At 27.8% G+C, this 15,791-nt stretch overlaps 1 protein-coding gene across 1 annotated transcript; it reads left to right on the top strand.

Moving 5' to 3' along the window:
* Positions 1-13,174, top strand: Vps50 (vacuolar protein sorting 50). Its single transcript, XM_075299202.1, has 11 exons — positions 1-109; positions 179-403; positions 908-1,225; positions 1,296-1,484; positions 1,556-1,642; positions 1,847-2,428; positions 2,495-3,040; positions 3,104-3,217; positions 4,419-4,742; positions 4,811-4,923; positions 8,590-13,174. Exons 1-11 carry the CDS (start codon positions 74-76, stop codon positions 8,978-8,980), a joined length of 2,925 nt encoding a protein of 974 aa, XP_075155317.1. The 5' UTR covers positions 1-73; the 3' UTR covers positions 8,981-13,174.
* Positions 13,175-15,791: the final 2,617 nt, after the last annotated feature.

The following is a 15,791-nucleotide window of genomic DNA, read 5'->3' as shown; positions in this document are numbered from 1 at the left end:
TGTCGATGACAATTTGTCATATGTGGGCTTTTTGCTACAACATATATTTACTATTACATGGAGTTTATAAAAGATGGATGGAATAAAAGGAAAATTTATGGATCTTATGGTATGTCTAATAAACTTTGACGATGGTATAGTAATATTATCAATATTTTTCTTCGATATAAATTACCAGACAAATCGGAATCAAATGAAAATTCCTGCAATGGGGTTCTCAGATCATTTTATCCAGACTGTAAGCACAGACAGTAATCACAAATCAAACACAGGAATTAAAGGAGATGGTGTAGACGAATCCGACCAGGCTGAAAGTTCACAAAAGTCCGATCAGGAAATATTGGAAAGTATAACACCAGAATATTTCCAGACAGACAGTAATCCTGAAATGATGGAACTTCAGGTAATGATGTATAACACACACACAGTGTGTATATGTATGTGACGGTACTGTTGTAACCAGTTTTTGTTTACTTCGAATGAATTTGTTGTGTCCAATTAGAATTGGTCGGTCGTGAAATTGTATACTCATTTAATAGGTATAATATCATTATATTCATAAACTTGCAATCCAAATTTACGTTTAGATGTTCAATCTTTGGGAACAGAATTATTATATATTCCCTCAAATCGAGATGATATAGAATTTTTAAATGTACCCACTCGTCATCCGAATTATTTCCTTTCCAATACGATGTTCCTTAATACTCATGAATTAAATTCATCTTCAGACTAATAAAATATCGCTCGAAACAAATTAATATTAAAACCATTCACACTCATGAAAGAAAACTGCTGTCATGAATTTTAGCTTAAAAGCCTTTTCCAAGAATTGCGTGTATACTATCTAATCCTACTGGGATCCACTTTCACTTCTCATTGTTCATTTGTATTTTTTATTATTTAGAATGTCTTAGCCAATGGTGTTGATTATGCATTAATTGAGGATACAATGCTTAAACTGCGTACTCAGCATAAAGTCTTATCCAAAAAGGTTTTATCCAATATTCTGGAACAACGAAGTGCCTGTAATGTGGAATTTGCAGCTATCAATGAAATACAAAAGGAATTGGAAGAGTCATTGTGGACATGTCGCAAAGCTCGTTCGTACTTAAATTATGCAAAGCAAAATTTAACCACCACTAGTTTGGAAATATTGGCATCCTATCGCAAGCGGGAAATACTTAAGGAACTTTTAAATACTTTGCAGGCCATTAAGAAATTGGTTGGTATCAGGAAAATGGAATATTTAAGACAATAAAATAATTAAATATTATTTTTGTTTTTATTTGCAGAAATCTACCGATGTGGAGGTACAAAAATTGTTAACGGAATGTAATTATTCTGCCGCAATTTCATTGCTTCTTAATTGTAAAGATTCAGCTGCCGAATACAATCACTTATTGTGTGTAGAATCATTGAATAAAAAATTAAAAGAGACTTTATTGCTAACGGAATTCCAATTGGACACTGTTTTAAATGAGGTTGGTAAAATTAAAAATAAAACAACAAATCCTTAATATATAAAACTAACAACAATTTTTTTTTCTTTTAGATGATTTTAAATTATGATGTGAGGAAATATTCAAAACTACAAGAAGCCTATAAATTACTAAATAAATCCCTTATTGCTATGGATCAGGTGAGTTCTTCAAAAAAAAAATCAAAACATTGAGGATAGGTAGGAATTAACAATGCGGGAGTTATAATCCCGATTTGGGGATTCCTCCAAGAAGTCAAATCAGAAGATCTTTTTTGTGCTATATCAAAACCTATTGACTCCAAAGCTTATGCACCCATCTATTTGCCCATACAGTCATTAATACTAATTCTTTTCGTTTTACAGTTACACATCAATTTTATCTCTGCCATACATTCTTCTGTGAACTCCGTTCTTCGTGGCTATAACGATCCGAATATTGACGAAAATGTTAAACTCCTATATGAACAACTATGCGAACAAGTCGATGTAGATAAATACATACCTTGTTTGATAAGTCTATGCAAAACAGTTTGGACCATACTATCGTCATATTATCAAATTGTAATATGGCATCAAAATTATAAACTATATCCCATTGATATGCTGGACTCGCCAGATAATTATATACAAGAAAAATTGAAAAAAGGTCAATCACGTATATGGAATGATATCGTTACAAAAATTTGTATATTTCTTCAAAGCACTAAATTGATAACACTGAAATATGATCAATTTATACAAGTTCTTAGTGTTATACAAAGACTTAAAAAGGTGGGCCAGGAGTTTTGTGGTGAAAATTCGGATAAACTTATTGAAACAATGCAGCAACAAAGTGAGGAATTTTTTCAACGATATCATATGTGCTGTCTGGAGGAAATATGCTTATTTTTGGATAATGAAGCATGGACTGTTGTGGATTCCTTTGCAAATATATTGCAATTACCGGTTTGTATAAACGTTTCTGAACAATTTAATAGCCAACAAATTAAATTTTTTTTGTACCTTCTGCAGGAGTTTCGTTCCATAAGGCATTCTCTGAGACGGCATAAATCACCACCTGCTTTGGCTGCTACATCAAATAACACATTGTCTGTCAACAATTCCCCCACTAGTAATAATTGTGATGAACTAGTTTCTGTACATTCTCAAGATGGCGGTAGTTCCATTTATGGTTCCTATGGTTATTTTTTACGATTTAGTGAAAAGAGTTCACCATTTGATGGTGGTCTCGATGTGGCTATGCTAGAGGAAGATATACTATCGGGTATTGTGGATGAGGCATCATGCTATTTTAGTGAAGAAGAAAGCGAAGATGATCACAAGAGTTTACAAAGCAAAGATTTTGATGATTCCAGTGGTGCTGTTGGTGTTATTGGGGGAGGCGGAGGTCAACAATTGACTGTGAACAACACAACCTTGAATGTTTTTCGCGTTTTAGGCCGGTATTTACAAATGTGCAAACTTTTACATTGTATCTCTCCAAAAATTGTTTGTTGTATGTTGGAGCTCATAGATTTCTATGCGTATTCAGTACATGAAGTGTTTGGAAAAGATGGGGTTAGTATTTTTGTTTAGATTTTCTTATAATGAAAAATAATTGTGGACATTATCTCCAACTAGCCTGTTCAAATGGAAACCTTCTATACGCCAAAATTAGAGCAAAAGTTGGAGTTGGTTAGACAGAATGTTTTGCCAAATATAAAGAACTTCTCATCTTTGAATTTTTCATCTTTGGTAAGTAATAATCCTCCCTTGTCAATAAAAATCAAATTGTTTTTATTTGAAATTTTCAGCATACCCATATGAAATTAAATATTGGCCTTTTTCGATTTTTTTTAAGGACAGATATCCGATTTATTTGATGCACGACTTTGTTTAGATATCTCCTTTGTATCTCCTTTGGAATCTAGCAATTGCAATCATTTCGTGAGAATATGGTAGATAATGTTCTATGGGTGAATATTTCGCCCAAGCAGGACTTTTTGCATAGGTAGATAGTGTATGATCAGTTATTTTAATGAAGTAGCTGATTTGTTCATAGTGGTGGCCAACTACCAACCACAATAAAACATTTGCTCATTTTGAACACTCTGTTATTAGTGAGTTCTTCTCCCTATATGTTCAAGTTTCTTATAGCCAAGTTTGAATTAAAGATAAAAATACGAAAAACACATTTTCCACTAATCGACTTTTGGACAAAAGGTCGATTTCAACTTTTAGTAATCATCGAATCCAATGATGTTATAAAACTGCCCTTGTACCACAACAATTACTCGGATGGCACATCTATATAATGAACGAGTGCATATCGTTTAAACTAGTGGCTTTAATCTTGATCTAATTAATTTTTCATTTAACCCTCTAATGCCCAATCCCGCCTTTATGCGGGCTTCGTAAAATCAGGAAGCTTTTAGTAAAACACACCTTAAAACATCAAAAATGGGTAAAATAAAAAGAAAACTTGGTAAAATCAGTTCAAGATAAGATTATTTTCGTTTTCTTGCTTTTGTGTCGTTAACATTGAATATATAATCAGCTGGCAAAAAAATTGGGGCATTAAATTGCTTCAATCACGGAGATGATAACATCAATCACCCGTTTCAATGAAAACTTAATTGATCCAGTTAAACATTTAATACATTTAATTTATATGATCTATTACTGTTTTGATTAAAAATTTAATTGAATTAATTATTTTTTTAATTTAATTAAGTTTTTAATTGTGCTGACACTTTTTTGAAAATGCAGTTCAAAATTATGCAGAAAAATGATGAGTGGTATAACAAACTGATTTGCTGATTTGCATATGTTTTTTTAGCAGCAAGATTTTATGATCGACGTCGCGATTAGGTCTTTTTGTTTCTCATGTGCTGGAAGAGAAGTGTTTTAGATGCATATAACGATATTTAAGTGGATTCTTTTACACTTATTACAGATAAACAATGAGCTAGCTAATCCCGATACACTCTATGGACTTTCACTACGTATTGTAGCTATGGAAAGTGGACATTGTATGACGCAACAATTTAAAATATTGCAAAATTATTTGAATCATTTGTTGCCAACTTCGGATAGACCAATGCTGAGTGCATATTTCGATTATATTCACTTTATGAATGATTTGGCTCGTCCTGTGTACACATGTGTTACTTCACGTGTATTCGATTTGCCTGCCATATTGACCATGATGTCTAAAGTGAAATGGGATGTAAATCATGTAAGCTTTCAACACAATGGATACATCGATGTAATGAACAGAGTATGTAAAAAACTTTTATTCATCTGTCATCTGACTATTAAAACGCGTTTTATTTTTTATTCTTATAGAATGTACAAAATTTTGTCATGCGTTTAGAAGAGATTGCTAAGGAAATTACAATACCAACAGAGGAAGTTTGGAATTCTCTAGCTCATGTGGCAACACATTTGTTAGTGGAAGGGTAAGTAAAGACAAAAAACAATAGAGTCAAATCAGCTCTTACTTGTCACCACACTTGCCACTCGTGCCAAAGATAGTCTACCAAACTTGGGAGAAAATTTTAGTCTACCAAACTTTGGAGAAAATTGTACCACAGTCTACCAAATTAAATAAACCTCATTTTGAAGATGTTTTTTCTTCTAATGAATGAATGTCAAGTTTTTGGATATAAAATTTAGAAAATGTTGTCAAAATTTTATTTTTATAGAAAATGTTGTCAAAAGTTTGAAAATGTTTTTAATTTTCTTTAAATTTTATTTCTACAGAAATGATTTTTTAAATTTATTTATATAGAAAATTACCTAAACATTTTTATGTCCATATAAATAAATAAATAAAATTTTCCCAAAATGTTATATCTATAGAAAAAATTCTCAAAATTTTATTTCTATAGCAAATTTTCTCAAAATTTTATTTCTATATAAAATTTTCTAACAATTTAATTCCTATACAAAATTATCTTAAAATGTTATTTCTTTAGAAAATTTACTCAACATTTTATTTCTATAGAAAACTTTTATAAAATTTTATTTCTCAAAATTTTATTGTTATATAAAATTTTTTCAAAATTTCGTTTCTATAGAAAACTTTGTCAAAATTTTATTGCTATAGAAAATTTTCTTAATGTTTTAGTTCTATAGAAAAATTTCTCAAAATTTTATTTCTATGGAAAATGTTTACAAAATTTTATTTCTATGGAAAATGTTTACAAAATTTTATTTCTAAAGAAAATTTTATCAAAATTTTATTTCTATAAAAAATTTTCACAAAATTTTATTTCTATAGAAAACTTTCACAAAATTTTATTTCTATAAAAAATTTTCTCAAAATTTTATTTCTATAGAAAATTTTCTCAAAATTTTATTTCTATAACAAATTTTCACAAAATTTTATTTCTATAGAAAATTTTTACAAAATTTTATTTCTATAGAAAATTTTCACAAAATTTTATTTCTTTAGAAATTTTTCACAAAATTTTATTTTATAAAAAATTTTCACAATATTTTATTTCTGTAGAAAAATTTCTCAAAATTTTTCTATTTCTATAACAAATTTTCAAAATTTTATTTCTATATAAAATTTTCTAACAATTTAATTCCTTACAAAATTATCTTAAAATGTTATTTCTTTAGAAAATTTACTCAACATTTTATTTCTATAGAAAACTTTTATAAAATTTTATTTCTCAAAATTTTATTGTTATATATATTTCGTTTCTATAGAAAACTTTGTTAAAATTTTATTGCTATAGAAAATTTTCTTAATGTTTTAGATCTATAGAAAAATTTCTCAAAATTTTATTTCTATGGAAAATGTTTACAAAATTTTATTTCTATTGAAAATTTTCACAAAATTTTATTTCTAAAGAAAATTTTATCAAAATTTTATTTCTATAGAAGATTTTCACAAAATTTTATTTCTATAGAAAATTTTCACAAAATTTTATTTCTATAAAAAATTTTCTCAAAATTTTATTTCTATAGAAAATTTTCTCAAAATTTTATTTCTATAGAAAATTTTTTCAAAATTTTATTTCTATAACAAATTTTCACAAAATTTTATTTCTATAGAAAATTTTTACAAAATTTTATTTCTATAGAAAATTTTCACAAAATTTTATTTCTTTAGAAATTTTTCACAAAATTTTATTTTATAAAAAATTTTCACAATATTTTATTTCTGTAGAAAAATTTCTCAAAATTTTTCTATTTCTATAACAAATTTTCAAAATTTTATTTCTATATAAAATTTTCTAACAATTTAATTCCTTACAAAATTATCTTAAAATGTTATTTCTTTAGAAAATTTACTCAACATTTTATTTCTATAGAAAACTTTTATAAAATTTTATTTCTCAAAATTTTATTGTTATATAAAATTTTGTCAAAATTTCGTTTCTATAGAAAACTTTGTTAAAATTTTATTGCTATAGAAAATTTTCTTAATGTTTTAGATCTATAGAAAAATTTCTCAAAATTTTATTTCTATGGAAAATGTTTACAAAATTTTATTTCTATTGAAAATTTTCACAAAATTTTATTTCTAAAGAAAATTTTATCAAAATTTTATTTCTATAGAAAATTTTCACAAAATTTTATTTCTATAGAAAATTTTCACAAAATTTTATTTCTATAAAAAATTTTCTCAAAATTTTATTTCTATAGAAAATTTTCTCAAAATTTTATTTCTATAACAAATTTTCACAAAATTTTATTTCTATAGAAAATTTTTACAAAATTTTATTTCTATAGAAAATTTTCACAAAATTTTATTTCTTTAGAAATTTTTCACAAAATTTTATTTCTTTAGAAATTTTTCACAAAATTTTATTTTATAAAAAATTTTCACAATATTTTATTTCTGTAGAAAAATTTCTCAAAATTTTTCTATTTCTATAACAAATTTTCAAAATTTTATTTCTATATAAAATTTTCTAACAATTTAATCCCTATACAAAATTATCTTAAAATGTTATTTCTGTAGAAAATTTACTCAACATTTTATTTCTATAGAAAACTTTTATAAAATTTTATTTGTCAAAATTTTATTGTTATATAAAATTTTTTCAAAATTTCGTTTCTATAGAAAACTGTCAAAATATTATTTCTAAAGAAAATTTTCTTAATGTTTTAGTTCTATAGAAAAATTTCTCAAAATTTTATTTCTATGGAAAATGTTCACAAAATTTTATTTCTATTGAAAATTTTCACAAAATTTTATTTCTAAAGAAAATTTTATCAAAATTTTATTTCTATAGAAAATTTTCACAAAATTTTATTTCTATAGAAAATTTTCTCAAAATTTTATTTCTATAACAAATTTTCACAAAATTTTATTTCTATAGAAAATTTGTACAAAATTTTATTTCTATAGATAATTTTCACAAAATTTTATTTCTTTAGAAATTTTTCACAAAATTTTATTTCTGTAGAAAAATTTCTCAAAATTTTTCTATTTCTATAACAAATTTTCTCATAATTTTATTTTTGCAGCAAATTTTCTCAAAATTTAAGTCCTATACAAAATTATCGTTCTTTATATTTTTATATTATATTTCTATAACAAATTTTCTCATAATTTTATTTCTGCAGCAAATTTTCTCAAAATTTAAGTCCTATACAAAATTATCTTAAAATGTTATTTATTTTTTTTTATAAATATATTATTTCTATAAAAAATTTTCTCAAAATTTTATTTCTATAGAAAATTTTCTCAAAATATTATTTTTATGGAATTTTTTCAAAATTTTAATTCTATGGAAAATTTTGTCAAAATTTATTTCTATAGAAAAATTTCTCAAAAATTTTTTTCTATAGAAAATTTTCTCAAAATTTTATTTCTATAGAATTTTTCACTAAATTTTATTTCTATAGAATTTTTTCACAAAATTTTATTTCTATAGAAAAATTTCTCAACATTTTATTTCCACATTTCCAGAAAAATTCGAAATGTTTTTATGAAAAACTTCTTTTACTCATATCTCCATTACTATACGTCCTAGAGCGAAAAGGACTTTAATTCGTGAGCACCCCTAGAAAATCCAAAATATTTTTTTTCTCAAAATTTTATTTTCATAAAATCAATGACCTACTCTTGTTTCTTATATTACTCCTACTTTTAATTTCAGATTTTCGAATGTTAAAAAATGTTCCGCCGGTGGACGAGCTCTAATGCAATTAGATTTTACAAATTTTATGTCTATATTTGAATTGATATCGAATCAAAAATTTGCCGAACATCGTCAATACGTCGATACGTTTATAAAGGCTTACTATTTCTCGAATGAACAATTTGAAGAATGGATAATGGAACAGAAAAACCTGGAACCAGCACAATATTCCAATAAGCAACTTATGAATCTCATACAATGTGTTTGTGTAAGTGATAAAAGGACAAGACAAAGATTACTTAATCTTTTGGGTTCAACGGCAACACAAAATGGATCAAATCTAAATGTGAGCTCTCCGAATACATCTATGTTGTCTAATGGTGTTCAAAGTATACCGAACTCAACATAGACACTCACTTACAAACACATACACTACACTTGCACAAAGTCCTTGTGAATCAGAGAATAACTTATAGGTCAAATATTTACGTAAGTGTATTAAGAACATATGCACTTACTTATAATTAGTTAATTATTCCATTGTATTATTATTTTGTTTATTATTTATGTGGCAGTTACCATCATAATTATTGTTTTATGGGTATATGTTTATATTTTATTAGCAATTGTTTTTGCAACATTCCATTTTAGTTTCATGCAAAACATATTTACATTATGGATAATTTTATGACTATTGGACAAAGTATTCTTATTTATCGAAATTCTATATTTCTTCCTGATCTCTTCTGTTCTAGTAACTCCCTACATATATTTCTCGAAATTTTCAATTAGATCTCGAATTTCTAAATTTTTTTCGAATATCTTTTACTCGATTACTATCCATATATTCTATATACATATTTTTTAACATTCCATATACCATACATTTATTAAACAAAGCCTCTTGATTAGATATGGGCTAAGTCTGAAATTTGGACAGATCTAAATCCGTTGAAATTAGATCTATTCAGATAGATTACAATTTTTCGAATCTGATTTCCAAATCTGTCTAGATATAAAAAATATCTAATCAGATTTGGTACTAGATTTAAAAATCCATTAATTTTTACACGAGCCCTCATAGTTTCCATTTCCATGATCCTTTTACATAGACGTGGAAATTTGTCTGTGACGATTTGAACAGGGACACATGTTGTTAGATTATTTTCTTATTGGCTGGAAAACCCTATTCTACTTATAATACTCTGTTGGAAATATATATCTCTTTAATCTCATATTATTCTTTATGTATTATTTATATTATATTTTTCTTTTATTGTATTTTTTTAAATAGTTTTATTAATACACTAATAATGAAAAATTAGTCAAATTAAATGCAAAAGGACATACTTTTTTAATATAGAAAAATAGTTCAACAATGCCTAGTGGTGTACTATTACATACATTAAGTTATGTCAAATAATTCTATAGAAAATGTTTTTTTTTAATAAGTTATAAGCTAGAAATTGCTGAGTATTTTTTGCTTTGCATTTCCAGCTTGCAATCTTCCTATAATCCGATCAGATTGAATGTTCGAAATCGTATTCAAGCGGCAGTTTTCCCCATTCTTCCTCTATAATTTGTTGATTTTTATTTTTTGGGCCTCTCTTGGCAACATTTTTGTCAGAAGCGTCCACAAAATTTTCTATAGGTCTTAAGTCGGGACTTTAGGCGGGTGTATCTATAACATTTGTATATGAGCCACGTCTGGCATAAATATGATTTTTACTTTGGATCATTCTCCTGATATAGTTCATAACAGGTTGCCTGATAAGTCCCCGGTCTGACACATAGATGACGTCGCTAGTATTAAATGCATATTATTTTCATATAGTACCAACCTTCAAATGGTTCGTGTCAAAACGCTCTATCTCACAATTAGTTTGTGAGATAGAGCGTCTTTTGTGAAGCAACTTTTGTTATTGTGAAAAAAAATGGAAAACAAGGAATTCGTGTTTTGATAAAATACTGTTTTCTGAAGGGAAAGAATACAGTGGAAGCAAAAAATTTGGCTTGATAATGAGTTTCCGGACTCTGCCACAGGGAAATCAACAATAATTGATTGCTATGCAAAATTCAAGCGTGGTGAAATGAGCACGGAGGACGGTGAACGCAGTGGACGCCCGAAAGAGGTGGTTACCGACGAAAACATCAAAAAAATCCACAAAATGATTTTTAATGACCGTAAAATAAAGTTGATCGAGATAGCAGACGCCTTAAAGATATCAAAGGAACGTGTTGGTCATATCATTCAGCAATATTTGGATATGAGGAAGCTCTGTGCAAAATGGGTGCCGCGCGAGCTCACATTTGACCAAAAACAACAACGTGTTGATGATTCTGAGCGGTGTTTGCAGCTGTTAACTCGTAATACACCCGAGTTTTTCCGTCGATATGTGACAATGGATGAAACATGGCTCCATCACTACACTCCTGAGTCCAATCGACAGTCGGCTGAGTGGACAGAGACCGGTGAACCGTCTCCGAACTCGAGGAAAGTCCGCTGGCAAAGTAATGACCTCTGTTTTTTGGGATGCGCATGGAATAATTTTTATCGATTATCTTGAGAAGGGGAAAACCATCAACAGTGACTATTATATGGCGTTATTGGAGCGTTTGAAGGTCGAAATCGCGGCAAAACGCCCCCATATGAAGAAGAAAAAAATGTTGTTCCACCAAGACAACGCACCGTGCCACAAGTCATTGAGAACGATGGCAAAAATTCATGAATTGGGCATCGAATTGCCTTCCCACCCACCGTATTCTCCAGATCTGGCCCCCAGCCACTTTTTCTTGTTCTCAGACCTCAAAAGGATGCTCGCAGGGGAAAAAATTGGCTGCAATGACAAAACCGAAGGAGTACTACCAAAATGGTATCAAAAAATTGGAAGGTCGTTATAATCGTCGTATCGCTCTTGAAGGAAACTATGTTGAATAATAAAAACGAATTTTGACAAAAAAATGCGTTTTTCTTTTTTAGACCGGGGACTTATCAGCCAACCTGTTATTTATACTTTTAGCAATTATCTGCATCTGCAACAAATCCAACCGTTGAACCACTGGAAATTAATTAATTCTTTAAAATGTCTAGGTATACCTCTTTCGTCATATTTTCATGCTCGATATGCAAGCACTGTTGCCACTCGAGCCAAAATTAATCTACCAAAATTTGGAGAAAATTTTACCAAAAAACTACCAAACAAAAAGATCTTATTTTATCAAAATTTCTATCAATTTCTATAGAAAAATTTATTTATTTCTATAGAAGATTTTGTCAAAATTTTATTTCTATAGAATTTTTTTCAAATATTTATTTCAAAAGGAAATTGTGTCATATTTTTTTTTTTTCAATAGAAAATTTTGTCAAAATTTTATTTCTATAGATTTTTTTCTTTCAAATATTTATTTCAATAGGAAATTTTGACATAATTTTTTTTTTCTATAGATTATCTTTATTTGTAATTTAAAATCTTAAAAGCCAATTGAAAATTTTGTCAAAATTTTATTTCTATAGAAAATTTTGTCAAAATATTATTTCTATAGAAAATTTTGTCAAAATTTTATTTCTATAGAAAATCTAGTCCATGTTTTATTTCTATAAAATTTTTTGTCAAACTTTTATTTCTATAGAACATTTGTGAAGTTAATTGGAGGGGAATATTTTGCAAAATCTACCAAAACATCAAGAATTCTATCAATCTACCAAACAGTAAAAAATCTAAAATTTTTGGTAGAATTCTACCAACTGTGGCAACCGTGTATGCAAGTCCATACCATTACGGACAACTTTCTAAATTTTACAGTCGGTATAATATATTTCGGTTCTAATACAGGTCGCCATTACAATAAAGCATTATTTTCATTTCGTCACAAAAAATAACATCATTCCAATATTCTTTAGGAAGGAAATGTGCGTGTTCGCTATAGATATTTTTTCTCTACTTATATACTTGTGCTAGTATAGGTTTTTTTACTGGCGACATGCTATGAATATTTGTTTTCGATGTGCAATTTTCGAACTCCACATTTATATGTAATTTTCGAACTCCACATTTATAATATATACACTCAATGTTAATTTTTTTCTCTTCCCATAACATCGAAATTTTTGTCGATCTCGGTTTTTGTCCAAGTGTGTCTTATTTTGGGTATTTCGATGCAGGGATGGAAAATGCAGTACCATAGTACTTTTTTTTAATACTTTTTCACCCTGGTCAGTACCGTAGTACCCCCGCGAATGATTTAGTACCTTTTGTGTAGATAGTTTTGAGCAGTTTTGAGAAAGACTTTAACAAACTTATTTGCTAATAGTCTTTTACAAATTTGACAAAACAGACAAGTTCATGCGGGAAATCTCGATTTTGTAAAAGTCATAGTCAAAAACATGATTTTATTGAATTTCAATACTGTTTTAGTCGAAAAAAGCTTGTGATTGTACATTACGCTTCCGCAAGAATACTTCCTAGATAAGAAGTTATCGATCGCGTACTAAAATAATCGGAACCATTACAGTCACGGTCGAAGCATGAGACAAAAATAATCTACCAACATTTGGAGAAAATCTTACCAAAAACTACAAAAAAAAAAAATATATATATATAAAGGGTGATTCTTTTGAGGTTAGGATTTTCATGCATTAGTATTTGACAGATCACGTGGGATTTCAGACATGGTGTCAAAGAGAAAGATGCTCAGTATGCTTTGACATTTCATCATGAATAGACTTACTAACGAGCAACGCTTGCAAATCATTGAATTTTATTACCAAAATCAGTGGCAGAAAATCCGCTTTTTTATCGACAAATTTTGTTCAGCGATGAGGCTCATTTCTGGTTGAATGGCTACGTAAATAAGCAAAATTGCCGCATTTGGAGTGAAGAGCAACCAGAAGCCGTTCAAGAACTGCCCATGCATCCCGAAAAATGCACTGTTTGGTGTGGTTTGTACGCTGGTGGAATCATTGGACCGTATTTTTTCAAAGATGCTGTTGGACGCAACGTTACGGTGAATGGCGATCGCTATCGTTCGATGCTAACAAACTTTTTGTTGCCAAAAATGGAAGAACTGAACTTGGTTGACATGTGGTTTCAACAAGATGGCGCTACATGCCACACAGCTCGCGATTCTATGGCCATTTTGAGGGAAAACTTCGGAGAACAATTCATCTCAAGAAATGGACCGGTAAGTTGGCCACCAAGATCATGCGATTTGACGCCTTTAGACTATTTTTTGTGGGGCTACGTCAAGTCTAAAGTCTACAGAAATAAGCCAGCAACTATTCCAGCTTTGGAAGACAACATTTCCGAAGAAATTCGGGCTATTCCGGCCGAAATGCTCGAAAAAGTTGCCCAAAATTGGACTTTCCGAATGGACCACCTAAGACGCAGCCGCGGTCAACATTTAAATGAAATTATCTTCAAAAAGTAAATGTCATGGACCAATCTAACGTTTCAAATAAAGAACCGATGAGATTTTGCAAATTTTATGCGTTATCAAGCTCTTAACAAATCACCCTTTATATATATATATATATATATATATATATATATATATATATATATATATATATATATATATATATATATATATATATATATATATATATATATATATATATATATATATATATATATATATATATATATATATATATATATATATATATATATATATATATATATATATATATATATATATATATATATATATATATATATATATATATATATATATATATATATATATATATATATATATATATTTTTTTTTTTTTTGTAAAAATGTCAAAATTTTATTTCTGCAGAAAATTTTGTCCATTTTTTTTTTCTTTTTGTCAAAATTTTATTTTTTGTTAAAATTTTATATCTATAGAAAATTTTGTTAAAATGTTTTTTCTATAGAAAATTTTGTCAACATTTTATGTGTCAAAAAAATTTTGTCAAAATTTTCTATAGAAATAACATTTTGACAAAATTTTCTATTGATATAAAATTTAGAGAAAAAACAAAATAAAATTTTGACAAAATTTTTCAAAAGAAAAAAATGGACAAAATTTTTTGTAGAAATAAAATTTTGACAACTTCTTATCTAGAAAGTATTCTTGTGGGAGCGTAATATAGAATCACATGTTTTTCTAAATATTAAAATTGGAAAGAGATGAGATGATCGGTGTGCTGCTGATGGGTACTTGAAATAAATCGAGCGCGCGATTTTTTTCATGTTCCCATAAGCAGCAAATCTATCATCTTATATCGTTCCGATTTTCAGTTTAAAATACATAATTTTCAATTCGGCATTTGTCTTGTTTTTTCTGACTAAAACAGTATTGAAATTCAATAAAATCATGTTTTTGACTATGACTTTTGCTATAGAAAATGTCGTCAATATTTTATTTCTATAGAAAATTTTATCAAAATTTTATTTCTGTAGAAAATTTGTCAACATTTTATTTCTGATGCAAATATTGTGAACATTTTATTTGTGATGAAAATGTTGTCAATATTTTAATTTTATTGAAAATGTTGTCAAAATTTTATTTTTATAGAAAAATTTTCAAAATTTTATTTCTATATAAAATTTTATCAACATTTTATATATATAGAAAGTTTTGTCAAAATTTTATTTCGGTAGAAAATTTTGTCAAAAATTAATTTTTAATTTATCTACAGAAAATTTATGAAATACCATGACTTTTACCAATATACCAAACCGTGATTACAATACTTCTGTAGTCTTTGTAAGCGGATATAAAACTAACAAAATATTTAAAACTGAGGAGTTGACAAACAAAATTTTATTTTCTTTAAAATTCAGTCTGAAGATGCTCTTGATAACAGATCTTCTAATGAAATTTTTGTTGAAATTTAGTGAAAAGTACTTTTTCGCTCAAAAAATACCTTTTCTTTCTTTCTTAAAAATTGTATTTTCCATCCCTGTTTCGATGTCTCGTGTAGATTTCCTTCCACTGTAGATAATAGATGAAACATACCAATAAGGGCATCTTAGGATCTTACGAAATGCGCCTAAGATACACAATGATACCATTCTAAAGTCGCTTGAAGCCATCAGCCTATAACCCCATAAAGTTGCATTATAGATTTCACCATTGCTGTATACAGCCACTGAACAATTCTGGGCTGTAATTCCATATTCAGAATTTTCACAATTGCAGCAGAACATAGCTACTGTGGGCCTTAACTTTCACTATGAGAATTTTCACT

The sequence above is a fragment of the Haematobia irritans genome, chromosome 3 (assembly GCF_050003625.1).
Source record: "Haematobia irritans isolate KBUSLIRL chromosome 3, ASM5000362v1, whole genome shotgun sequence".
In the NCBI taxonomy this organism is placed as follows: domain Eukaryota; kingdom Metazoa; phylum Arthropoda; class Insecta; order Diptera; family Muscidae; genus Haematobia; species Haematobia irritans.
This window is presented reverse-complemented; position numbering and strand designations above follow the sequence as displayed.

What these genes read in the sequence shown, in the direction of transcription:
- Vps50 (XM_075299202.1), top strand. Translation starts at nt 74, where the DNA reads ATGGATGGAATAAAAGGAAAATTTATGGATCTTATG. An exon ending in GAAAATTTATGGATCTTATG is followed by an intron (nt 110 to 178) that starts GTATGTCTAATA and finishes ATAAATTACCAG; the next exon opens with ACAAATCGGAATCAAATGAA. An exon ending in ACACATTTGTTAGTGGAAGG is followed by an intron (nt 4,924 to 8,589) that starts GTAAGTAAAGAC and finishes TTTTAATTTCAG; the next exon opens with ATTTTCGAATGTTAAAAAAT.